Consider the following 25,865-nt stretch of genomic DNA (forward strand, 5'->3'; position numbering starts at 1 on the left):
CACCAGTCAGTACAAAAAACATGATAATTTTCTTATCTGGATCAGCACAAGTAATGCATTATCAAGTTTATATACATTTTTTTCACTACTTTTGCACAATAAAAACGCATTTTTTAAGAAACAATTGAATCTGCATTGTTTCGTTCGAAGACCCATAACATTTGTATTTTTCCAGCAGCAGAGCTATGTGAGGTCCGGTTTCTTGTGGGAAGAGTTGACATTTTTAATGGTACTATTTTGCGATACTGTGACTTCTGGATTGCTTTTTTTTTTTTGTTTTGGGAAGCGAACAAAACAAAAATAGAAAATCTGGCATTGTTTTTTTAAATGATTTTTTCAGTGTTCACCGTGCGAGATAAAGAACTGGATATTTTCATTTCTTTCATCACAAATGTGGTAATACTTATTATGTGCTGCTCTTTATAAGTATTTGGGGGGGATTTTATACACTTAAAATAGTTTTTTTTGGGGGGAAAGGTGTATTTTTTTCTTTAAATTAAGCTGCATTGAACTTTTTTACGCTATTGCTTTCTATAGAGGGGGGTTTCAAGATGTGATCGTTCGATCAATTGGATAGTACACTGTATTACTTATGTGTTGCATTTTTTCTAAGCCGATGACAACAGCCTATTAGACTGTACCAGAAGTTTGTGAGGCTTGTAGTTGCCATGGGAACCCATCGGTACCTTGGAATAGTATTGCAGGGTTCTGATGGGTGACAGAATCTGTTATCTGCCTACATGCTGCAGTCGCTATTAATTGAGGCATGCAGGGGGTTAAACTGTCAGGATCTGAAGTTGCTCTGCTCTTGGCAGTTAGAGAAGGAGCCTGGCTGTCAGTAGTCAGCCACGCCACAGCCCTAAAGAGATGTATGTGCAGGTTTAAATCCCATTACTGAGGTCAGTAAAAAGGCGTATTGGCCGTCACTAAGGGGTTAAAAAAATTGTGTACCTATTTAGCTTAAATCGCACCTCACTTTTCCATATGTGTGTACATTAGGAGTGACACTATTTCTGCCCATTATATAACTTGTATCCCGTATTTTCACCATTTCCTCTCTGCAGTGTGCACATCTCATTCTCAGTTCTCTCAGGACTAATAGGAGGAGCCTGGCTGCTGTGCTTTTGTCTATGCACTGTGCACAGAGAACTGCAAATTCTGCACACAAAAACATAACATTATCATGTAGGGCAGTGTCCAGCAGTACTGAGCAGTGGACATGTGAATAAATAGCAAGTAGATAGTTCTTGCCCTAAAAGATAGGGCAACACCTATTTTTTCTCAAGCATAGTATTAACGCGAATCATGATAGTGAAAACTAAACCATTGAAATGAATCGTTTTGTTCCATCCCATTTTTGAGAATCACGGCCACAAAACGGGATAAAAACATGGCTATGTGTTTAAGCCCTGAAACTGATCCACCGAAAATTTGCTCACTGGATGTTATGCTGCAGTCCGGGGTCACGGATCCAAATTTCCATACAGGAAAGCTGCAATCATAAAAGGACTGGTGTCTCTAATAAAGCGGCCATTCAGTCTAGCTCACAAGTATTTTTGGAATGCAGTGCTTAAAAAAAAATATAGTAACAAAAAATGTCCATATTAGGCCGGGTGTACACGACTGTACGTTTACCGCATATTACGCGTGCACCTGTGCTATACGCGGTAACTGGCAGGCAATCAATTACATTGCCTTACCCAGTTTATCACATTAGCGTGTTGGAATTGTGTAATAAACAAGCATAAAGAAGAATGTAGCAGGTTCTATTTTGCCAGGTATATGTGAGATAGAGCCCATTGTTGTCTTTGGGCGCGTAGATATGCGTTCCCATATGCGATTACACGGCGTGTATACACATCGCTATGCGAAGGTGCGGGAAATAGAAACAAACCAAAAAAAAAACAGGTTACTGTGTATAACAGTGTGTGTGAGTAAAAACGCTACGCGACCCCCGCAGTGTTTTACGCTTACGGCCGTGTGAGCCTGGCCTTATACTACCATACAAAATGCATAAAGCAGAGTGCCATGGCGTGCTCAAGCAATAGTGCCTTACGGTACTTAAATAATACCGTACAATATGCAGATAATTGTACAAAGAGAGGGATGATTCACGTCCGTCTATTCTCGTCCCGTTTTATGCTAATCCCGCAGTGCAGGTATAGACCGGGGGAATTACGAGGTAATACGTAAGCCTTGTGCTGTACATCCCAGGCGCCAGGAAAGTGTGCTTAACAACCTGTGAAATATCTAGACTCCGTTCTACAAAGCAGAGCATCAAAGTGGAGATCTAAATGATGTCCTAATGTAATATCATCTGCGCAAATGACTCCATTTACCAGTTTGATTATTTTAATAAAAACATGCATGTCTGTGGGAGATTTCAGTCTTTGAACTTACTGTACAACATTCTGGGCTTTCGTTAATGGTTGCGTGCAGTGCCAGCCTTCCTTTAGATGGCACCTTATGTGCAATTTTTCTTTTGCCCGCCCCCTTTCGTCGTCTTAAGAAAAAAACTATATATATTATATAGCTCTGATATGTACTCTGCTTATGCAGCATACCCACACCAGCATAGCCCAATGAATAAATATGGTATGTTAATAAAGAGCAATTTTTGCAGTGATTTGAATAATACGGTACCAGAACCAAGTGTGTATCATAAATTCAGCTTGAACGAACCTCAGTACATAGATACAATACCAGAACCAAGCTCATAACACAAATACAGCCCCAGAACCAAGCTCATAACCTAAATAAAGTAGCAAAACTAAATGACGGTGTTGCAGGGGTGGCAATGGGCTGACAGCTGCAAAATAACAGAGGGGAGGAGACAGAGCCAGGAGGAGGATGATTCATGTAGCTGCACAAGGCGCTACCCCAGGTAAGACCGGCCATCATTGTATATGTACACACGTTGCAAGTTGTAAAAACAGTCTGCATTTGCTCATATGTGTATAGGCAAGATCCTGAACTTTTAAACTCCCCTCAGCGCTGCTGATCACATACTAAGTGCTCCCCAGTCTTAAGGAGGCAGTGCAGTAATAAAATTGTATGCGGACCTCAGGAAACCACTTGTCCAATATCCATGAAATGTAGACAGTGGGGAAGATCAATATCGATCCATCATTGGTGCTGAACTGCGCCTGTTCTGAGGTTCTCCCCAGACCCTGTGCATGCGCAGTTCATTGCCAGTGATGTAGCTGCTGACATACACATCGAGCAGCAAAGCCACTTTGGGGGAGTACAAATCTGAAACAGATCTAAGTTGTTGTGGATTTTGCTGCGGATTACCATGAATCCAAAAGAAAAACCTGTAGGTCGGAATATTATGTAAAACACACAAAAAAGCTTTAAAAAATTAAAAACTATCATACTTCTCTTCCTGCTTCTCTGCTGGTGTCTGTATTCTGGTCTTCAGCAATGACATGTAGACATCTGCTGGAGGCCAGGAGACACCCGTACGGAGCAGACAAGCTATTATTTCAATAATTGCTATTATAATAGCAAAATGAGCTATTTTCATAACTTTTTATGGCATGCACCATGTGGGTTAAATAATGTACCTTTTTCTGAGCATCATTACAAACACTGCAATACCAAATTTGTGAGGAAAGAAAGCTGGGGTTCCCACATAATTTTTTGTTATTTTTTTCTCTCTACACTTTTTTTTTCGGCCGGCCGTTTTACAGCCACAGCGCGAGCAAAAAAAAAAATGAAGGAGAGGCAGCTGTGACCGAGTTACGGCTACGTCTCCCGTTTATGCGCTCATTCAGAAGGCCTGGAATACCGTCAGGTGAAGGGAGAGAGTTTAGCTCTCCAGCTGTCTGCAATGGGAGGGGGTGGGACTGGGACGGAGCTAGTTTTCTAAACTCCCGCCCCGTCTCTGCCCCTTGCTGGTTGTCTGCAATGGGAGGGGGCAGGACAGGGCGGGAGCTAGTGTGCCAATCTCCCGTCCCCTGCCTTGCCAACAACTGGCAAGGAGCAGAGAGGGGAAAGGAGTTTAGCAGAGATGCTGCTAAACTCCCTCCCACCTCCCTTTTTCAGCAGCACCCATAGGAGTCTTTGGGACAAACCGCTGTATTCCGGCCTGAAGATAGTTCCAGGACTATCTTTTTGGGCCGGCGTAAAAACTGCTGACCGGCATATGCACCGCAAAAACAGCTATCTGAACTGAGGCATTGGAAACCAGTGCATCAGATGGGTAGCGTATATCGGCCAGACAGGAAAACGCTGCCAATATACACTTGTGTGAACGAAGCCTCAGCCAGAAGCTTAGCCTCACAGGCCACCACAGATGTCAAACCTTTGAGTGCCATATCAATACATCGGGACCCTGTGATCACATCACCTAAGGCCGTAAAAAAGCCTATGGGCAATCACTAAGGGGTTAAGTACAGCATGTAAACTATCTCCTGATATCAAGGATTTAGTGAAAATGTTTGGAGATTATATATATATATATATATATACATACACACATACATATACACACACACACATATACATACACACACACACACACCTATACATATATATATATATATATATATATATATATATATATATATATATACACACACACACACACACCACTCTCATATGTTTGATACAGAAAAGCACAAAACATAAAATAGCAATATAAAAACTTTGCAGGGAGAAAGCATACACAATTGGAAACAATGCCCGGACATGAATTATGGCACAAAGCACAAAGGACAAAATCAGACTAACCTGTGATTAATTAGAAATTACTCACCAGTCCCTACCTTGTCAGCGCTCACATGACCTTAGTCTATGACTGGTGGCTTTGATGCTTAAAAAGGTCAAGTTATATTCCCTGTTGCTTGTTCACAATAGCAAGTACAAGAGAACTGTCTGATCAGACCAGAAATGCTATTATCACCAAGCACAAGCAGCCTGAAGGGTACAAGACTCTAGACCATAGGAATGGAAAGCACACTCTTAAAGGGGTAGTCCCACTTCTAGGTGTTTTGCTGCAGGAAGTAGACAGCTGTGTCATTTGCACAGTGGCCTGTGTTGGTACTGCAGGCTAAGTCCCATTCACTTCAGGCCATTGAGCAATGTACAGAGCTGTCTGATTCCTGCAGCAAAACAGATAGAAGTAGGACAACCCCAATGGATAACAGCGAGGGTAGATGAAATTACGTACCCAAGTTTTCAAAATTGGGTAATTTGTGAGGGTTCTCCATCGTTTGGCCGCTCAGGGGGTCTACAAGCGTGCAGTGGGGCCTAAATCACCTTCAAGCAAAATGTCTGTTACGGATTTATGGACATATGGATCCACTGGACCAACCCACCAGGCAGAGGCCAGCCCTGGAGTGGTCGGTAGCTGACTCCTCAGATAGACGGACTGTAAACAGGTGTTCAGAACAAACCCAGATACAGGAATATAGGGAGAACTGAGAAGGCATAGACAGAACTCAGAACCAATAGATGATCTACATACTCGCAGACAGACAGAGAAATGACAGATGCCAAACACCTAGAACACTCACCAGCATACCTGCACGATTAACCAGCTGTAACTATTATAAAAGTATGAGGAATTAGTTTGTGGATTGGCCAAGTCACTTAAGCCACAAGCCCAACTTCAAGGGTTGTCTCGCAGTCCCTACTCTTAACGAGACAACTAACCCAAGGATACCTGCCTGCAAGCAGAATGATCGCCCCAATAAGGTCAGCCCTTCGCTGGAACCTCAGGTCTGACTCTTCCTGGGAAATGGCAGCAGACAGAGGAGCACACAGATGCAGGACAGAGTAAGGCAAACATAAACAGGAATGGAAACTGACATAAAATAAACATACAAACAGATCAGATAAGCAAGAAGCCTAAGACAGAACAGCAGGCATGAAACAGACCCAAGACAGATCAGACAGAACTATGAATGCAAACAGAACTCAGAGAGCAGGCTAGAACTGAGACAGAACAGAGTGACCAAAGAAGTTAGGAACTAACAAACACCAATTCAGATGCAACAGCTCAGCTTAAATATGGGAGTGATGACTAATTAACCCCTCAGGTGAGCAAATCCTCATTTTCATGTGCACTATAGAAAAACAAAATCTTGTCTTTAAAATGACATATTTGCAAAAATATGATTTTTTTAAAGTTTTTTTCCCCTCCAAATTGCATTAATTCCTGAAAAAGAAACCGTGGGGTCAAAATACTCCTGACACCCCTCAGTGAATACATTAAGGGGTGTAGTTTTTTTTAATTGGGTCATTTGTGGGGGCATCTATTATTCTGATACCTATGAGCCTTTACAGTCTTGGCTTGGTGTAGGAAAACAAAATGTTCCTCAAAATGTTAATAATCAATGTTAAATTTGTACGTCTCCTAAATGGTTAAAAAAAATCTGAAGTTTTTCCAATGTGCTTCCAGAATAAAGTAAACAGATGGAAATATATATCCCATCAAAAATGTGTACAGTATGTTTGCACATATTTGAGATATTGCAGTTGAAAATGTCAAGAACATTTTTTTTTAATCTTACCAATTTTGGCACTTTTAATACAATATACACAAATTTTATTGGTCTTTTTTTACCACCTGAATGAAGTACAACATGTGGCTAAAATAAAAGTATGTCAGAATCAGTTGAATATGCAAACCTTTACGGAGTTATTCTATGTTAAAGTGACACATGTCAGATTTCCAAAATTTGTCCTGGTCATTAAGGGGCAAGCAGGCTTGGTCACTAAGGGGTTAAGTAAGCAATGATAAGGCTTTGAGGCAACTCCAGATAGATACAGGCAATGCAATATTTTGGGCAAAAGCCCCTTTTCAAGCTGCACAAGAATGCAGATATATAGCATCAATAGAAAGAAAATGCCAGATGCAAATAAGGAAGAAGGAACAATACCTCTGCAGCGCCACCTATTGGAGGGCAGCATTCCTGCAAATCAATGTCAGACCCTTTATACAAGTCTTTATAACAATGATTGGGAATTGACCAAACCATACACAGACAGCTGTTTCTGGGTTTTTGCCCCTCAACAGTGTGTAGTAGATTTCTAGTGAGAGGCTTGTAACGTGTGTCGGGAAGGTATCATCTCTCCTTAAGGAGAGAACAAGATGCCAAGGAAAATACACTGCATCAGCCAAATAAGCTAAGCGTATCAGTGCAGACAACATTGGGATCCAAGACCTACGAGACTAAACAGAAATACATAGAAGGGGAGGAAAGAGGTGGGGAAGACAAATGATCACTGGTAACTAAAGATGGTGATGAACATGAAGGCGAAATGGACTGGAGAACAGAGACCCTAAAAGAGAATAAACACATGAGGAGACATAATAGACATAGCAATAGTTTTCTACTCATGGAACAGTCAAGAACCTTCCAGGATGTGATATGAAGAGGAAAATTGGCGAGAGAACCCCACAAAAATTGGTTCGATGTATGGCAAAGAAGCCACATTGGCACAGTAGTGGACTTGGATCCACTATGCCTCTAACTGATTTGACTTTGGCCTAAAGCTGGGGACTGATCCTGGGGATCTCCTTGTTTTTCAGCCTGTAATCTCACCAATTGTGATTTAGTCTTGCCTAGGGGGAACTCCAGACCACTACCCAAGAAATAGTCTCAGTTTAGAGATAGCTGATGATACATGGTCAGGAAAACCACAATACGGTAGATATATTCGAGGAACAAGATGAGGTCAGGGCAGGTAGATATGTTGCTTGGCCAAGAAACAGACAGCGGGTCAAGGCAGATAGCAGGATTAAGGTCAATAGGCAAGCTGAAGTCAGGAAAAGAGAAAGCCGGGACAAGCCCAAATCCAAAACCTAGGGAATCAGACGGCAATGGTTAACATCTTCACACATTAGGATACCTCCTGCACCAATTAGGGGGAAGGCTGACACTAAATAGTCCTTACCCAAAACTGATCAATAATTAGAAAGTTAGGTGCACACTGGCCCTTTAAGAGGTGGTCTGAGTGAGTGTGCACACCCCACAGGAGACAATGATGGCCAGACCCGTGGAGAGGGGCATGCGGCGTCGGTCACAAGTGACACGTGGGGCCCAGTATCAGTCATGGCCAACCACCAGAGGAAGCGAGAGATGCCTGTGACCATAACACACATAAAGCATCTAAAAGACTTAAAGCTACACTGCAGACATCGGAAGTGATGATTGCACTCCGTACCGAACGCCGCAAACTGAATAAAACAGGGTTATGTGAGTGAAAGCCAAGAAGGACCACACTGCTAAACACCTTAAGAACCTCTTCTTTTCTTCATTTTTTGTGTTTCCTCCCCACCTTAAAAAGATCAGTTGTCCTAAGACCCAGGGCTTGTTTTTTGCGGGACGAGTTGTATTTTTTCAATGATATTAGTTATTGTACCACGTAATGTACTGGAAACCTTTATTTTTGTGTTATGGTGTTCATACTGTGGCACAAATAGTATAACTTTATCCTGTGGGTCAGTGGGATTACTGCGATACCAAATTTATATAATTTAGTTTTTTAGATGTACTACTTTTAAAAAACAGAATATCTTCGGGGGAAAATAACTTTATTTTCGTCCGCCACAACATTTTATTTTTCCGTTGACACGGTTGTGTGAGGGCTCGTTTTTTGAAGGATGTCCTGTAGTTTCTATTGGTAACATTTTGAAGTACAAACGACTCTTTGATCACTTTTTATTTTATTTTTTGAAGACGGGGGGACCAAAAAAAGGGCTATTCTGGCGCTGTGTATTTTTGGTTCTGGCAATGTTCACCCTGAGGGACAAATAATGCGTTACTTTGATAGATCACTTTAATAGAATGAGAGAAAAATGTGTTGGGAATGTGCAGTGATGTGTATTGTTAGCAATAAAAATATAAATAGACTATTGATAGGGGGAGCGGTCAATACCACCAAAACGCGTTGTCAGCCCAAAGTCTGTTTACCTTCACTTTAGGTACTGTGTCGTGGAACATTGGAACTGCGATCAGATAGATGATCACAGAATAGCCAGCAGCATGAATGGTCAGACAAGACTTGATGGTGATGTAGCAGAGCCGGGCAAGTAGCAGACGATGTAGCAGAACCGTGCAGGTAACAGCCCAGACAAGAGGATAATACAAGGTGACCTGGGTTAGCAGCGTACAAGTCAAGAACTAGAATCAACTGCAGTGATACTCAGCAAGGCATGACTGAAGTCCCAGAGTATAAAAAAGGTAGATAATAAGTTAATTAGGAACCACAGAGACCAAAAGACCAGGAAGAATTAACTATTGAATAGCCACGGTGACCCATAACACATTATCAAGACATGCTTGTAAGATCGTAAAATGTCCTGGCTGAGACCCCAGAGGCATGCAAGGAAGTACCAGCAATGTAGCACAAACTCTGCAGACACATAAGGATGGTGTCAAAATGATCAACTGCAAGGACCCCTATCATTGCAGTATGGAACACTCTATATATCTGCATCGGGGGAGCTCCCCCTAGTGGTAACTGCAGGCAGGCAGAAGTTTTGCACTGAGCTGTATAACATGAAACCAGGGATTTGTAGCTCCATAGAAGAAAATCAGGGTACTCAAACAAGCAATTTCTAGCGATAGTTGTCTTGTGTAAAAGTGGGAACTGACGGTACAGAGCGACAAATGGTTAATTATTCACTAGTCGCTTAGTTTCAACTTACTGAAACAAAGCAACTAGTGAGAGTCTTCTTGCTCAGTGTAAACAGATAGTCAAAGTGCTATGTGTCCGTGTGTGCTGTGTGAGTTACATGCAGAGCCTGACAGCACTTGGGATGTTAGTTACCGGCTCTTAGCTCCGCCCCCTGCGGCCTCAGTTGCTATGGATACAGCAGTACTCAGTCTGGCAGTTTGTACCTGGTTATCAGACAGCTGCACACCTGTGTGGAGACTCCAATAAATGACACCTCACAAATGTCCCCATACATAGCTGGCGGTGCATATTCACCAACAACATTGAAGCATAGTCCTTCTCCACTATCTTCACATCTCCTGACCGTGATATCATGTCATCTCAAGTGCTAATGCTGCCAACACCAGTCGAGCCTTCATCTAATCGCCAACCGTTGTCCAGTGTTAAAACAAACTGTCGCTGTCGTACAAACATGTCACCACAGATGGTTCAACGCCACCGTGAAGCTCATGCAACTTACATGACACAGCGACAAGCCACGGTTTCACCTCTGAAGTTGGTAAATCTTGTGCAGCAGATATGCGAGAGCTACAAGCTAACATGTCTCCTCAGTGAGCTGCTAAAGTTCGTAAATCATGTGCAGCACATATGCGAGAGCAACGTAGCAGAGCTGTTTGTGTGATGTGCATGTAGCAAAGCTGTGTGTGTGTGACGTCCATGTAGCAGAGCTGTGTGGCGCACTGCACCACCAGAAACACTTGTGCTATAATTTCCTAATAATTGCTAGTTGTTCATCTATGAACGACTTTCTGTTCACTGTGAATGGAGGCGGCTGGACAGAAGTGATCTCTGGCACGCTCCACCTCCATTCACAGAATGACTATCACTTCTGTGTGCAAGCACATGAGCGATAGTCGTTAGGACAACAGTCAGGTGCATAAGCGACCACGGTCGGCCCATGCAAAAGTACCCTAACCCTTCTAAAGATATAGCTGTCTGCACACGAACAAGCCAGATTCCACATGCGGGAGCCTGCAACGGAATCTGTCTCTGACCGTGGCCAGTGACCCCATGTACCTTCTTTTCCTGTACTGCGGACAACTGTTCTTTTTTTTTTTTATATTTGATTTACCTGTGCCATCTCTAGGCGATGGCGCTGGTACGTGCAGCCTATCTGCAATGTCAATTGTGGATGGGCTACAGGTTGGATGGTTTCCATTGATTACGATGGAAGCTGTCCGTGCGGAGTCTACAGAAAAATAGAACATGCTGCGATTTTAAATCTGCTTGCGGAAATCACAATTTTCGCTCATCTGAACGAACATGCTAACCTTCTATTTCTTTAATGGGTGCGGAATACCAGGGGGACGATCGCGGATTCCAAAACTGAAATCCGGTCGTGTGCAGCTGGCCTATGACTTCACTACATGGGGCGGGGGGGGGGGGGGCTCCAAATTGTGACTAGCAATAGCATCACTTGGCAAAGTATAGAATGAAACCAGACCGTATACTATTTATGTGCCCCACATGAATCCGTCCGCTTTTGTATTGTCCGATGGCTCCACTTGCACTAGGGCTTTATCCAGCAGTCGGCTTGATACATTATGGTTTCATTGCAGAGGCCACTGAGATCATATGTTGTATGGAACCTTCGGACCCTCGTGGCAACGGCCCCATTGTTCACCTGTTGCTATGATACAGCCATTTCTAGAATTCCGAACAAGAATGTAATGGAGATCGGCCACATTTCTCACAAATATTCGTCGGTTTCTGGTCTAAATCCTGCATATAACATGGCTTATCTGTCCCAATGAAATATCTCTCACTTCTTACCAGTGACTCGCACGGAGAGATAAGAGAAGGATAGATTTGTGAAAACGTATGGATAGAGAGGATGAGAGGAAAGCAATGAAACAGATTGAGGTAATTTGTTTCAGATAGAAGTAAAAGCCTCCTTTGGGATCCCCAGCTGGAGGGAGAACGGTGACACGATTTATGTTAGTCATTAGGAAGAAGACGTATATTGGTGGAAGGGGAGAGAATGGGGAAGCATGACAAACGCCTTTCATACACACTCGCTGCTCTTGGAAACGGGTTTTCCTCCTTTTATTGGAGGAATGAATTTTAAACGATTTGCTGTATTGCTCCTTACTATTCCTGTCACGGCATATAGGGATTTTTCAGAGGCTGTGAGGTTCCGAGAAAAGCCATTTTCAGGAAAATAATACAGTTCTCATAATATTTGCTGTTGTGGCTTTATAGAGTTACAGCCATTTATCATCATGATATCCTACTCCTTACTGAGATCTATAGCCTATATGAATATGTCACCACCATCAGCGCTATAATTACTAGATTGTATTAACATACACTTTAAAGGGATTTTCCATTATTAAAGGGGTTGTACACATGCTGATTTAAAGAACGAGTGTCCAGTGTATTCCGAGACTGAATGGAGCGCTGGTTGCTGCATGGATGCTCCATTCACTTTCAGTGGGACTGCAGAGATACCCGGGTGGCATGCATTTCCGTCAATCCCGTTGAAATGAATGGAGCGTTGACTGCGCATGCTTCACCAGTCCACCATTCATTCTGCCATTACTTCGTGGTGAGAAGCAACCCCCACAGTGATGGGCAGAAGGGGACACAGGACCTCCATTCTTGAGATCCTGTGGATAGAGAACAACTTGTGGTTCTGGTTGGAGATGAGCGAGCATTGCCCTTAGCGAGTACCTGCCCGCTCGAGAGACAAGGTTCGGGTGCCGGCGCGGGGGAGCGGTGAGTTGCGGCAGTCAGCAGGGGGGGAGCGGGGGGAGGAGAGAGAGATCTCCCCTCCATTCCTCCCCGCTCTCCCACGCAGCTCCCTGCCTGCCGCCGACACCCGAACCTTGTCACTCGAGCGGGCAGGTACTCACTAAGGGCAATGCTCGGTCGAGCAATTGCCCTTAGCGAGTATGCTCGCTCATCACTAGTTCTGGTACAACCGCTTTAAGAAAATCAGATAATGGTGTAAAATATAAAAAAAACTATATTCGCCTGTCCTCTGATGAATTGAGCAGGCATGTGAGCGATGAACGTCACGTGACCATCATAGTAGCTTATGGAATCAGACCGACAGTGATGGGAGCAGCAGAACAGGATGAGGGAGGTCTTTAGAAAGTGAGTATGGCTTTTTTAAAATCTATTTTACACCATTATCTGCCTCTGCCATTTTTATGTCAAAAGCACTAAATAAAATCTAAATGAAAAAAAAAACTTTTTAGGGGGACAAGTTACTTTAAATATTTACTTTCCAACAAACTTTTGCTTATGTAATAAACAATGGAATAACTAGCAAAAGTGCAAATCAATTGTTTACCTAAAGCTATGTTTTGTGCAGAAATATCACTCTCTAAAAGTGTTGGCCACTAGAAGTCTTTCTTCTGAATTGCTGTCCACTGCCTGTTGTCCATCTCTAGTAACATGGAAAACAAGACCTATTTTAGGTAGTATGTGTCGGGGAAGGAGGGGGTTCTGTCTCATGCTGCCCATAAAAGTCTATGGAGAGGAGGAAGCTGCTGCTGCAGAAGGCAGGGAGACTGATACAGATGCTGCTGCAGCTTCCAGTAAGTGTTTACTGTCATGGATATTGAAATCACCTCTACACAGCTCAGAATTGCTGTGTAATGTCCTCCATGCTGCTGTTACTTCTCAGGGTGTACATCCACCAGCTCAGGAAACACTGAAAATGAGAGATGGAGCCTACAGAGAAAAAAACTTTAAAAATGCATTTCACAAGTCATATACTGACCAGAAATAGCGTTATTCTTTATATATACCAACATGGCAGCCTATTCTGAAAAGTCACCTAAAGCGTCTGCTGCGCTTTACGAGCTGGATCCATGTGTGCAACCAGTTTTTTTTATATTGCTTCAAGTAATCTAAAATAAAAAAACTCTGAAAATAGTCATGATTCCAATTTTCCTATTGTTTGTATCTACAGCTCCTACCAGTATGTAGATCTATGTGTCTCCATGGTAACAGACTACAAAGCAAGCCCTATGTAGTCTGATCCTGCAGTCATTCTACGTGCCACTACTTGTCACCTACCAATTGTATGTTAGCAAACAGTAGAGGTGAGATAGAAGGATGAAGCATTGCATTATGTATGTTATTGAAATCAATTAGCTATCCATGTAATACCCAGAATGAACTCAGTGGGTGTTGGGAACCATATAACCCTCATTAAGCCACCTACCTGTAGACTCTGCTGGGAGTTGTGCATATTGCTGAGGGAGCACAAGACAATTAGCTTATTCTTAGGAGAATGGAGTCATATTTTGTTATTGTACAGCACTAAATCTACATAATACACTGCATACAACACTAACAAAATATAGCAATTATGTACATGTCTATGATATATGAAAAACTTGCTTTCCATCGTCTTTCCATTTAGGTGGTTTCATATCTGTGTTGGAATTTACAGTCAGAGGTTCCATTGTAGATCTGGCTGAATATACCAGAAGTGCTTTTTCTTCCGACCAGAAGCCTGCTGGGTGGAAAGTGGACGGACCCCGTTATAGTCAATGGGGTCCACCTGGTGCTGTTTGGTTCCATCTAAAGATGGAGCCATTCGGCCGTGGGGGTTCGTCTTTCCTGATCCCTGAACGGAGCAAGCACGCAGAATCCCCAGCGCAGATGTGAAAGCATCTTTGGGGAAGCGTGATAGAGGAGTATGACTTATAGCGTGGAATTATGGGTAACGAGAAACTGGGTAGTGAATGCACCAAGCCTCTCACATCGAGTGCCCTTGGACCTCCACTGTTCAACCATCCTTCTTCCATATCCCCTTACTTCCATTAGAATTAATTGGCATATGCTTCAAAATTGAATTCCTCAGTCTTATTTCCCCTGACACTTTCTTGCCTTTTTTACGCTGACTATTGTCTTATTTACTATAGCTATATTCACACAGGTGATTTTTCCACTTAGGTTCTGTCCAATTCCGAGATGGACAGAACTCGTAATGGAAAAGGACCTATTCATCTGAATGGGTTAATTCACACAACTATTTTTCTATAAGGGCGGCTTCAGATGAACACAAATCCGCTCACCTCACCGCAACTTATTTACTCAGTGAACAAGGCTGATTTGTGCTTGTATCGGCACATAGTACTGTACTCTTTGCACATGCAGGGCCTGTTCACATGCTTGTACAAAGCACGCCCCCTCTGATTTAAAAGGCTATTTAGCCTAATGAGGTTCAGATGTGTTCTGTTATTTACACAATTGCACAGCGTGCTACACTTTTGTGCACACATTTGAGCACTTCTCATAGACTTCTATGAATAATCCATACACAGCTGTTTCAGGATGTTTGCCCCTCATTAGTGTGTAGTAGGTTTCTGCAGTGGCAACCACCCTGAAACAGCTGTCTTTGCATTGATTCTGACTTGCCTTTTAATTCCCAGTCAATTTTACAAGGCTTGTATAAAGAGTCTAACATTGCCTTGCAGGAATGCTGCCTTCCAATAGGTGGTGCTGCAGAGGTATTGTTCCATCTCTTTTAGGCTTTTTTCCCACGAGCATATATCAGCCGTCCGTTTTCACGGCTGGCCGATATACGCTATGTTGGGAGAGATAAAATTGGTGAACAGGCGCACAAATCAAACGTTTGTGTGCTTGTTCAGACGGCATGGGTCCCGCGCATATGCGCCGAGACGACCATGCTGTCGCCCCTTTTCCCTCCCTCCCCATCGCAGGCTCACCATTCTTCTCCTCACCACTCGTTCTTTGCAATGGGAGGGGGTGGGATGGGGCGTAGCTAAGCGTCGGCCCACCTCCTCCCATTGATGGCTATGGACAAGGAACTGGGAGATGGGTGGGGCTTAGCTCCGCCCACTTCCCACCCCTTGTCCACAGCCAGCAATGGGAGGAGGCGGGGCGTCACAGCACTTCGCTCCGCGCCCACCCATTGCAAATAGCCAGCGGGGAGGAGAAGAATGGTGAGCTTGCACGGGGCGAGGAGAGCAGAGGGAGGGAGTTTAGCAGCACGGCTGCTAAACTCCCTCCCACCTCCGGCTGCTGTCATTAGCTCCCATAGGAGCCCATGCAGCAGCCGACGTATTCCGGCCCAAAAGATAGTTCCAGGACTATCTTTTGGGCCCGACATAAAAATGCCCGGCGCTATATTGGCCGGCCGGGCACTTTTACATCTCAGGAATATGGCCATGTGATCTGATGCATTGGAATCCAATGCATCAGATCACAGCGTATATCAGCCGGCCGGCTGATATACGCTTGTGGGAAAGAAGCCCTATTTGGATCGCCCTTGCATGCCACACTCCCTACCTTCAGACTACCCTAAACCAATTATGAGACAGGGGTGTGTCCCAGACTACTTTAGATTAGGCACTGTAGCTAAACTATAGTCACAGATCACAGCTCTGTCCTAATGACGCTGAGCTGAAATGCAGCCAAGGAGAAAGATCTGAGGATAAATAAATGGCAGGTAATGACTTGTATATTAAGGGCTGGCTCACACGAGCGTATGTGTAAAATGCTGCGTGTATAACTCAGCGTTTTACCGCTGTGTCAGTCAGCATTTCGCGATTCTGGACTGTGTATCTCATGCACACGGTCATGCGCAGTGTTCCTGGTTTCCCTTTTTTCAATTCCCCACTCTATCGTCTAGCAATGGTGCATATAAACACCGCACATACGTAATGTAATTGCATACATGTACAGCGTCTATTACACGCCCATAGAGAACGATACGGCTCTAAGGCCTCCTGCGGACAAGTGTAGGCATATATATACTCGCAACAAGCATGACGTAATCGCTCTGTAAAGGGAGCGCTCTCGCCGGTTTTCACGCTCGTATTTGCGTATTCTACTGTACTTTTCCATGCTGCGGAGCCGTTCACATTAGTGCAGGACGTACCCGTGTTGTGATTGAACCGGCTGAGCAGCCTAATTAGTCCCCGGTGTTATTAATTAACAGTGCATGATTTTGTGCAGACGGGTTCTGCATTTGCGCACCCCCATAGACTCCTCTGGTGCCTTGGGTGCGCAAATGCACACAAAAAATGTTGTGTATATTTTTGCGCACACATGAAAATGTACCGCAAAAATGCTGAATGTAAGGGAACCCATTGAAATCAATGTTCTACTCTCTGTGGTTTGCATGTGCAAAATATCCTGTTTGCAGGAGCCCTAATGTGCATAATACACATAATACGTTCTTTTTTACCTATTAAACAGAATGTATATACATAAGGGCTTATTCAAACGGGCATATATTGGTCGGGTTTTCATGCCTGGCTGATATACGCTGTCCCTCTCTGCAGGGGGCGGGCCTGGCCAGGAGCTAGTGCACCAAGCTCCCGCTCTTCGCCACTATTTGCAATGAAAGTGGGCGGGACGGGGCGGAGCTTCGCTCTGCCTTGCCCCTCCCATTGCAAACTATGGCGAGGGGCTGAGAGAGGGTGGGAGCTCAGTGCACTAGCCCCCTCCCCCTGCAGAGAGCGACAGCATATATCGGTCAGGCATGAAAACCCGGCCGATATACACATGTCGGAATAAGCCCTAAGTGTGAATGGATCTGTGAAAATCAATGCACTTTCATCGGCCCCGTTCACTCGGGGTGCATTGTTCTTGTGAGCCCTGGGGGTCCCAGCGGTTGGACCCCTGAGATCATACACCTATCACCACTCCTCTGGAGAGGTAAGGCATGATTTTGCTGGGATGACCTCATTGAGGGATGCTGAAGAACGTCCATAAAGTACAAAGATAAAGAAGCGATGCAATGGAGACCAGGGTGGTCGCCGCACCCCAACACGCTCGGCACTGTTGCCGCTGTTTTATTTTTCCACTGTGCTTTAGGAAAACAGACTGTGGTTTGTACCGGCACCCGGACCATCATTTCTCTGCATTCTGTTACACGAAGGTCATTGTGTTTAAAATGTATCATTTGGAACTAGAATGTGACACGGAGTACAAAGAACAGTCTTCTTCTATGTCTACAAATCTAGACATTATCGCGCCGAGCATCACGAATAAATCCTTGTGTGTAATTCATCTCTTTGTGATGCAGAAGGTGCTTTTCAGGAACACATCCAGACTTTTCAAGCAAGAAGATCACCATCCAAAGAGCGAAAATGCTTCTTGTAATATTAGTTTTCTTTTCTTGCAGATTGTTACAGACCCCTGTGGAGAGAAGCCGTGTGTTCATGGAAACTGCAGCGTCAGCGGGAAGAGCTACGTGTGTGTCTGTACTGATGGATTCACTGGGGTCCACTGCGATATGCCGCCTTCTGAACCCACAGACACCTCTGCCACGGAAATGCCACAGTTTCAACAGACCACAATAGCACCTACAACGGAAATGCCCCAATCTCCAGCTGTTATGGCACTGCCAACATGGAAGCCAAAGGTGGGGCAGAAGGTGACAACGCTTCTGTGGGATGAAGTACAGGTTAGTGGAAGATTCGGAAAGGGGCAGCATTATCCATAACTGTGTTCCCATATCTGTCGAATGGATGGACAACAATGCTTTTCTTATTGAAGGCTATCTACCTGCTCCCCACTAGATTGGATTGCGGGATATCCCCTTTAATGCAAAATTAGCCCCTGTACGCAGGATAGGGGACAATTTTATGATTGATGGGGGTCGTATCCCTGTGATCCCCACCAATCCTGAGGAAAAGGGATCCTGTGATCCCCACTTCTCGTCACTACAGGGTCGCTTCTCCCAAATGCAGTGACGTCAGACTGAATGTAGCATTGGCCACGCATGCAAGGTCAATTCTACAATCATTTCCATGGGGCTGACAGATTTCTGAGCGATTGTACTTGGCTATCTCCAGCAGTCCCAATGAAAGTGAATGGAGTGACATTGCGCATGTGCGACTGCCGCTCCAATCAAACTCCTGCTTCTGCGGAGAAGAGTAATTGGGGTGCAGGAAGCCACAGTGAGGAGGGAAGTGGATACTGGACCCCTAATCTCAGGATCAGTGGGGACCTCAGCGGTGAGAACCCCAGCAATCATAAAGTTATTCCCTATCCTGTGGATGGGAATAACTTTAGATTTTGGGATAACCCCATTAAGAGTATTGAGTCATTTGCAGAGTCTGTCAATCTTATATAGAGAAGAACGTATCGACACTTTCAACGATCTACCCTGTAGGCAGAGTATAACCTATACATCCCCCCTGGCTCCCTCTTAATTTTTTCTGGCTAAGTTTTGCTTTTTTTATCAAAAATATTGCCTGTGGCATCTGACAACTGTACATAGCTCGTCTAGGATTGTTCACGTCTCCGATCAGAGAGCTTAGCAGATAATTGGGGCAGGAATAAGTTTAGGGTACCTTTACACTGAGCAACTATCACTCAGAAAAGTCTCTGAAGCCTACGACGGACGGTCACTTTAACACGGAGCGCTTATCGTTCATCAGCTGTTTGCTGACTTATTGTTTGTAGGGGGAAACTCCATGGAAATGTGTTCACAATATGAACAACTGCAACTTTAAACCAGGCGACTTTTGATCAACCAGCGACTTTTTTTTAGGTGAGCTGAAATGAAATGACTTGTGACCCAAATTTCGCTTGTCACCCTGTTGGTGGCCATGTTTATTCTGAATGACTATTGTTTGCATTTGCTTTCTTACTAGGTCGATAGTTGTCCCATGCAAAGCTACCCTTATGCCCTATTCACACGAGTGTATATACAAGACTAATGTAGCCACGTCAAAACATTGTGACCCTCTAAAGCATGCGATTCCAGTGTATTCATTCAGATGAGCGATTTTTAGGCGTGTAGGACATCGGTGATCGATTTTACATGGCAGCCTGAAAATGTACACTACCGTTCAAAAGTTTGGGGTCACCCAAACAATTTTGTGTTTTCCATGAAAAGTCACACTTATTCACCACCATGCGTTGTGAAATGAATAGAAAATAGAGTCAAGACATTGACAAGGTTAGAAATAATGATTTGTATTTGAAATAACATTGTTTTTACATCAAACTTTGCTTTCGTCAAAGAATCCTCCTTTTGCAGCAATTACAGCATTGCACACCTTTGACATTCTAGCTGTTAATTTGTTGAGGTAAGCTTATGAAATTGCACCCCACGCTTCTAGAAGCATCTCCCACAAGTTGGATTGGTTGGATGGGCACTTCTGACGTACCATACGGTCAAGCTGCTCCCACAACAGCTCAATGGGGTTCAGATCTGGTGACTGCGCTGGCCACTCCATTACCGATAGAATACCAGCTGCCTGCTTCTGCTGTAAATAGTTCTTGCACAATTTGGAGGTGTGTTTAGGGTCATTGTCCTGTTGTAGGATGAAATTGGTTCCAATCAAGCGCTGTCCACTGGGTATGGCATGGCGTTGCAAAATGGAGTGATAGCCTTCCTTATTCAGAATCCCTTTTACCCTGTACAAATCTCCCACCTTACCAGCACCAAAGCAACCCCAGACCATCACATTACCTCCACCATGCTTAACAGATGGCGTCAGGCATTCTTCCAGCATCTTTTCATTTGTTCTGCGTCTCACAAACGTTCTTCTTTGTGATCCAAACACCTCAAACTTGGATTCATCCGTCCACAACACTTTTTTCCAGTCTTCCTCTGTCCAATATCTGTGTTCTTTTGCCCATCTTAATCTTTTTCTTTTATTGGCCAGTCTCAGATATGGCTTTTTCTTTGCCACTCTGCCCTGAAGCCCAAAATCCTGCAGCCGCCTCTTCACTGTAGATGTTGACACTGGTGTTTTGCGGGTACTATTTAATGAAGATGCCAGTTGGATACCTGTGAGGCGTCTGTTTCTCAAACTAGAGACTCTAATGTGCTTATCTTCTTGCTTAGTTGTGCAACGCGGCCTCCCACTTCTTTTTCTACTCTGGTTAGAGCCTGTTTGTGCTGTCCTCTGAAGGGAGTAGCACACACCGTTGTAGGAAATCTTCAATTTCTTAGCAATTTCTCGCATGGAATAGCCTTCATTTCTAAGAACAAGAATAGACTGTCGAGTTTCAGATGAAAGTTCTCTTTTTCTGGCCATTTTGAGCGTTTAATTGACCCCACAAATGTGATGCTCCAGAAACTCAATCTGCTCACAGGAAGGTCAGTTTTGTAGCTTCTGTAACGAGCTAGACTGTTTTCAGATGTGTGAACATGATTGCACAAGGGTTTTCTAATCATCAATTAGCCTTCTGAGCCAATGAGCAAACACATTGTACCATTAGAACACTGGAGTGATAGTTGCTGGAAATGGGCCTCTATTCACCTTTGTAGATATTGCACAAAAAACCAGACATTTGCAGCTAGAATAGTCATTTACCACATTAGCAATGTATAGAGTGCATTTGTTTAAAGTTAGGACTAGTTTAAAGTTATCTTCATTGAAAAGTACAGTGCTTTTCCTTAAAAAATAAGGACATTTCAATGTGACCCCAAACTTTTGAACGGTAGTGTAGGTCTTGCCCTATCTTTTGATGAGATACGCTGGAAGTTCCCATAGATGTCTATGGGAGCTGCAAAAAAAGGGAGGGTGAGGGAGTTTAGCTGTGTCCAAATGCTGGAAAAAGCTTACATCCCTATTTACCCATTTTAAGTCATTCGGAGGATTTATGGCGACCGAGGGATTTCTGTGCTGCAGTGTATTTGTTCAATGATAGGCTGCAGCCCGTGTGAAAGGACGAGAAAACGCTAATTTAGATTGGGACTTGATCGTGGCTATTCTTGTACGGTTGAGCATAAAAACACATACAGTCATGTGAAAGAGGCCTAATACTGAAAAGGAGATCCATGGGAGGCCCCACTAAGCAGGAATATAGATAAGGTGCTGCACAATGCATAAACCTGATTTATTACATATTTATGGCCTTCAAATAAGTAATCACTAGAGATGAGCAAACGTACTCGTCCGAGCTTGATACTCGTTCGAGTATTAGCGTGTTCGAGATGCTCGTTACTCGTAACGAGTACCACGCGATGTTCGGGTTACTTTCACTTCCTTCCCTGAGACGTTAGCGCGCTTTTCTGGCCAATAGAAAGACAGGGAAGGCATTACAACTTCCCCCTGCGACGTTCAAGCCCTATACCACCCCCCTGCAGTGAGTGGCTGGCGAGATCAGGTGTCACCCGAGTATATAAATCGGCCCCTCCCGCGGCTCGCCACAGATGCGTTCTGACATAGAGGAGGGAAAGTGGTATCTTGGTGGAGCTGCTATAGGGAGAGCGTTAGGAGTATTTTAGGCTTCAAGAACCCCAACGGTCCTTCTTAGGGCCACATCTAACCGTGTGCAGTACTGTGGAGGCTGCTTTTTGCAGTGTTGCACATTTTTTTTTTTGGTATATCGGCCGTGCAGAGCATTGCGCCCTGCAGTAATACTCCAGGGCCAGAAGTGGTGGTTAGGCAGGGACAGAAGACATATTGATTGAATATAGGCAGTGGGCCTTTGCAAAAAAATTTGGGGAAAAAAATCTATTTGGGCTGCCTGTGAGTGTCCTCAGTGTTCTGGGTCTGTGCTGGGTGTAGTAGTTCTCCAAATTCATACGCAGCCAGCTAAGTGTTACAGCAGGCTTGCGCAAAATTATTTCCTGGCTCTGTCTGGGCTGTAAAATCATCGCTGTATTGCAGTTCACAGTGCAACACTCTGCAGTTCTGTGACATACTCCAGGGACAGAAGTGCGTAGGCAGGGACACAAGACATATTGATTATTGATTAAATATAGGCAGTGGGCTTTTGCAAAAAAATTTGGGGAAAAAATCTATTTGGGCTGCCTGTGACTGTCCTCAGTGTTCTGGGTCTGTGCTGGGTGTAGTAGTTCTCCAAATTCATACGCAGCCAGCTAAGTGTTACAGCAGGCTTGCGCAAAATTATTTCCTGGCGTTCCGTAAGCGAAGTCAGCCTCCAACCACAGGCCAATAAGCGGCACATTTAATTACAGCGTTCTGTTTCTGCACTACTGGTAATACAGCATGCTGAGGGGTAGGGGTAGGCCTAGAGGACGTGGACGCGGGCGAGGACGCGGAGGCCCAAGTCAGGGTGTGGGCACAGGCCGAGCCAGTGCAGTGGCCAGGGGTAGAGGCAGGGCCAGACCGAATAATCCACCAACTGTTTCCCAAAGCGCCCTCTCGCGCCATGCCACCCTGCAGAGGTCAAGGTGCTCTACGGTGTGGCAGTTTTTCACAGAGACGCCTGACAACCGACGAACAGTGGTGTGCAACCTTTGTCGCGCCAAGATCAGCTGGGGAGGCACCACCAACAGCATGCGCAGGCATATGATGGCCAAGCACCCCAGGTGGGACGAAGGCCGTTCACCGCCTCCGGTTTGCACCACTGCCTCTCCCCCTGTGCCCCAACCTGCCACTGAGATCCAACCCCCCTCTGAGGACACAGGCACTACCGTCTCCTGGCCTGCACCCACACCCTCACCTCCGCTGTCCTCGGCCCTATCCAGCAATGTCTCTCAGCGCAGCGTCCAGACGTCGCTAGTGCCACTGTTTGTGCGCGAGCGCAAGTACGCCGCCACGCACCCGCACGCTCAAGCGTTAAACGTGCACATTGCCAAATTGATCAGCCTGGAGATGCTGCCGTATAGGCTTGTGGAAATGGAGGCTTTCAAAAGCTATGATGGCGGCCCCGCGCTACTCGGTTCCCAGTCGCCACTACTTTTCCCGATGTGCCATCCCAGCCCTGCACGACCACATCTCCCGCAACATTGTACGCGCCCTCACCAACGCGGTTACTGCCAAGGTCCACTTAACAACAGAGACGTGGACAAGCACAGGCGGGCAGGGCCACTATATCTCCCTGACGGCACATTGGGTGAATTTAGTGCAGGCTGGGACAGAGTCAGAGCCTGGGACCGCTCACGTCCTACCCACCCCCCGAATTGTGTGCCGCAGCTCGGTGGTGGTATCTGCGGCGGTGTATGCTTCCTCCACTAAACCACCCTCCTCCTCCTCCTACGCAACCTCTGTCTCGCAATCAAGATGTGTCAGCAGCAGCACGTCGCCAGCAGTCGGTGTCGCGCGGCATGGCAGCACAGCGGTGGGCAAGCGTCAGCAGGCCGTGCTGAAACTACTCAGCTTAGGAGAGAAGAGTCAGATGGCCCACGAACTGCTGCAGGGTCTGACAGAGCAGACCGACCGCTGGCTTGCGCCGCTGAGCCTCCAACCGGGCATGGTCGTGTGTGACAACGGCCGTAACCTGGTGGCGGCTCTGCAGCTCGGCAGCCTCACGCACGTGCCATGCCTGGCCCATGTCTTTAATTTGGTGGTTCAGTGCTTTCTGAAAAGCTACCCACACTTGTCATACCTGCTCGGAAAGGTGCGCCGGGTCAGCGCACATTTCCGCAACTCCAAGACGGACGCTGCCACCCTGCGGACCCTGCAACATCGGTTTCATCTGCCAGTGCACCGATTGCTGTGCGACGTGCCCACACAGTGGAACTCTACGCTCCACATGTTGGCCAGGCTCTATGAGCAGCGTAGAGCTATTGCGGAATACCAACTCCAACATGGGCGGCGTAGTGGGAGTCAGCCTCCTCAATTATTTACAGAAGAGTGGGCCTGGTTGGCAGACATCTGCCAGGTCCTTGGAAACTTTGAGGAGTCTACCCAGATGCTGAGCGGGGATGCTGCAATCATTAGGGTCACCATTCCTCTGCTATGCCTCTTGAGAAGTTCCCTGCAAAGCATAAAGGCAGACGCTTTGCACTCGGAAACGGAGGCGGGGGAAGACAGTATGTCGCTGGATAGTCAGAGCACCCTCATGTCTATATCTCAGCGCGTTGAGGAGGAGGAGGAGGGGGAGGAGCATGAGGAGGAGGGGGAAGAGACAGCTTGGCCCACTGCTGAGGGTACAGATGCTGCTTGCCTGTCATCCTTTCAGCGTGTATGGCCAGAGGAGGAGGAGGAGGAGGAGGAGGAGGGGGAAGAGACAGCTTGGCCCACTGCTGAGGGTACACATGCTGCTTGCCTGTCATCCTTTCAGCATGTATGGCCAGAGGAGGAGGAGGAGGGAGAGGGGGAGGAGCATGAGGAGGAGGGGGAAGAGACAGCTTGGCCCACTGCTGAGGGTACACATGCTGCTTGCCTGTCATCCTTTCAGCGTGTATGGCCAGAGGAGGAGGAGGATCCTGAAAGTGATCTTCCGAGTGAGGACAGCCATGTGTTGCGTACAGGTACCCTGGCACACATGGCTGACTTCATGTTAGGATGCCTTTCTCGTGACCCTCGCGTTACACGCATTCTGGCCACTACGGATTACTGGGTGTACACACTGCCCGACCCACGGTATAAGGAGAACCTTTCCACTCTCATTCCCGAAGAGGAAAGGGGTTCGAGAATGATGCTATACCACAGGGCGCTGGTGGACAAACTGATGGCAAACTTCCCATCCGACAGCGCTAGTGGCCGAAGGCGCATTTCCACGGCCCAGGTAGCAGGGGAGGCGCAGAGATCAGGCAGCATGTACAGCGCAGGCAGGGGACCATTATCCAAGGCCCTTGCCAGCTTTCTGGCTCCCCAGCAAGACTGTGTCACCGGTCCCCAGTCAAGGCTGAGTTGGCGGGAGCACTGTAAAAGGATGGTGAGGGAGTACATAGCCGATCGCACGACCGTCCTCCGTGACGCCTCTGCCCCCTACAACTACTGAGTGTCGAAGCTGGACACGTGGCCTGAACTCGCGCTGTATGCCCTGGAGGTGCTTGCTTGTCCTGCGGCTAGCGTCTTGTCAGAGAGTGTGTTTAGTGTGGCTGGGGGAATCATCACGGATAAGCGTACCCGCCTGTCAACCGACAGTGCCGACAGGCTAACACTCATCAAGATGAACAAAGCCTGGATTTCCCCAGACTTCTCTTCTCCACCAGCGGACAGCAGCGATACCTAAGCAATACGTAGGCTGCACCCGCGGATGGAAGCATCGTTCTCTCTCACCATCCAAAACGGGGACCTTTTTGCTTCACCAATCTGTGTATAATATTCCTCCTCCTGCTCCTCCTCCTGAAACCTCACGTAATCACGCCGAACGGGCAATTTTTCTTAGGTCCACAAGGCTCAGTCATATAATTTTTCTAAACAATTTTTATACGTTTCAATGCTCATTAAAGCGTTGAAACTTTCACCTCAACCAATTTTTATTTTTACTGGGCTGCCTCCAGGCCTAGTTACCAATTAAGCCACATTAACCAAAGCGATTAATGGGTTTCACCTGCCCTCTTGGTTGGGCATGGGCAA

The 25,865-nt window shown here is 45.7% G+C and overlaps 1 protein-coding gene across 1 annotated transcript in view; it reads left to right on the forward strand.

Annotated features, from left to right (window-relative positions):
• The window catches only part of DNER (delta/notch like EGF repeat containing), a 210,430-nt gene that overhangs the window by 92,027 nt on the left and 92,538 nt on the right, over positions 1-25,865 (forward strand). Inside the window, exon 2 of the mRNA XM_066598180.1 lies at positions 17,807-18,088. Within this exon, the coding sequence (XP_066454277.1) occupies positions 17,807-18,088 (282 nt within the window). The remainder of the gene's footprint in view (positions 1-17,806; positions 18,089-25,865) is intronic.

Source organism: Eleutherodactylus coqui, chromosome 1 (genome assembly GCF_035609145.1).
Source record: "Eleutherodactylus coqui strain aEleCoq1 chromosome 1, aEleCoq1.hap1, whole genome shotgun sequence".
Lineage (NCBI taxonomy): Eukaryota > Metazoa > Chordata > Amphibia > Anura > Eleutherodactylidae > Eleutherodactylus > Eleutherodactylus coqui.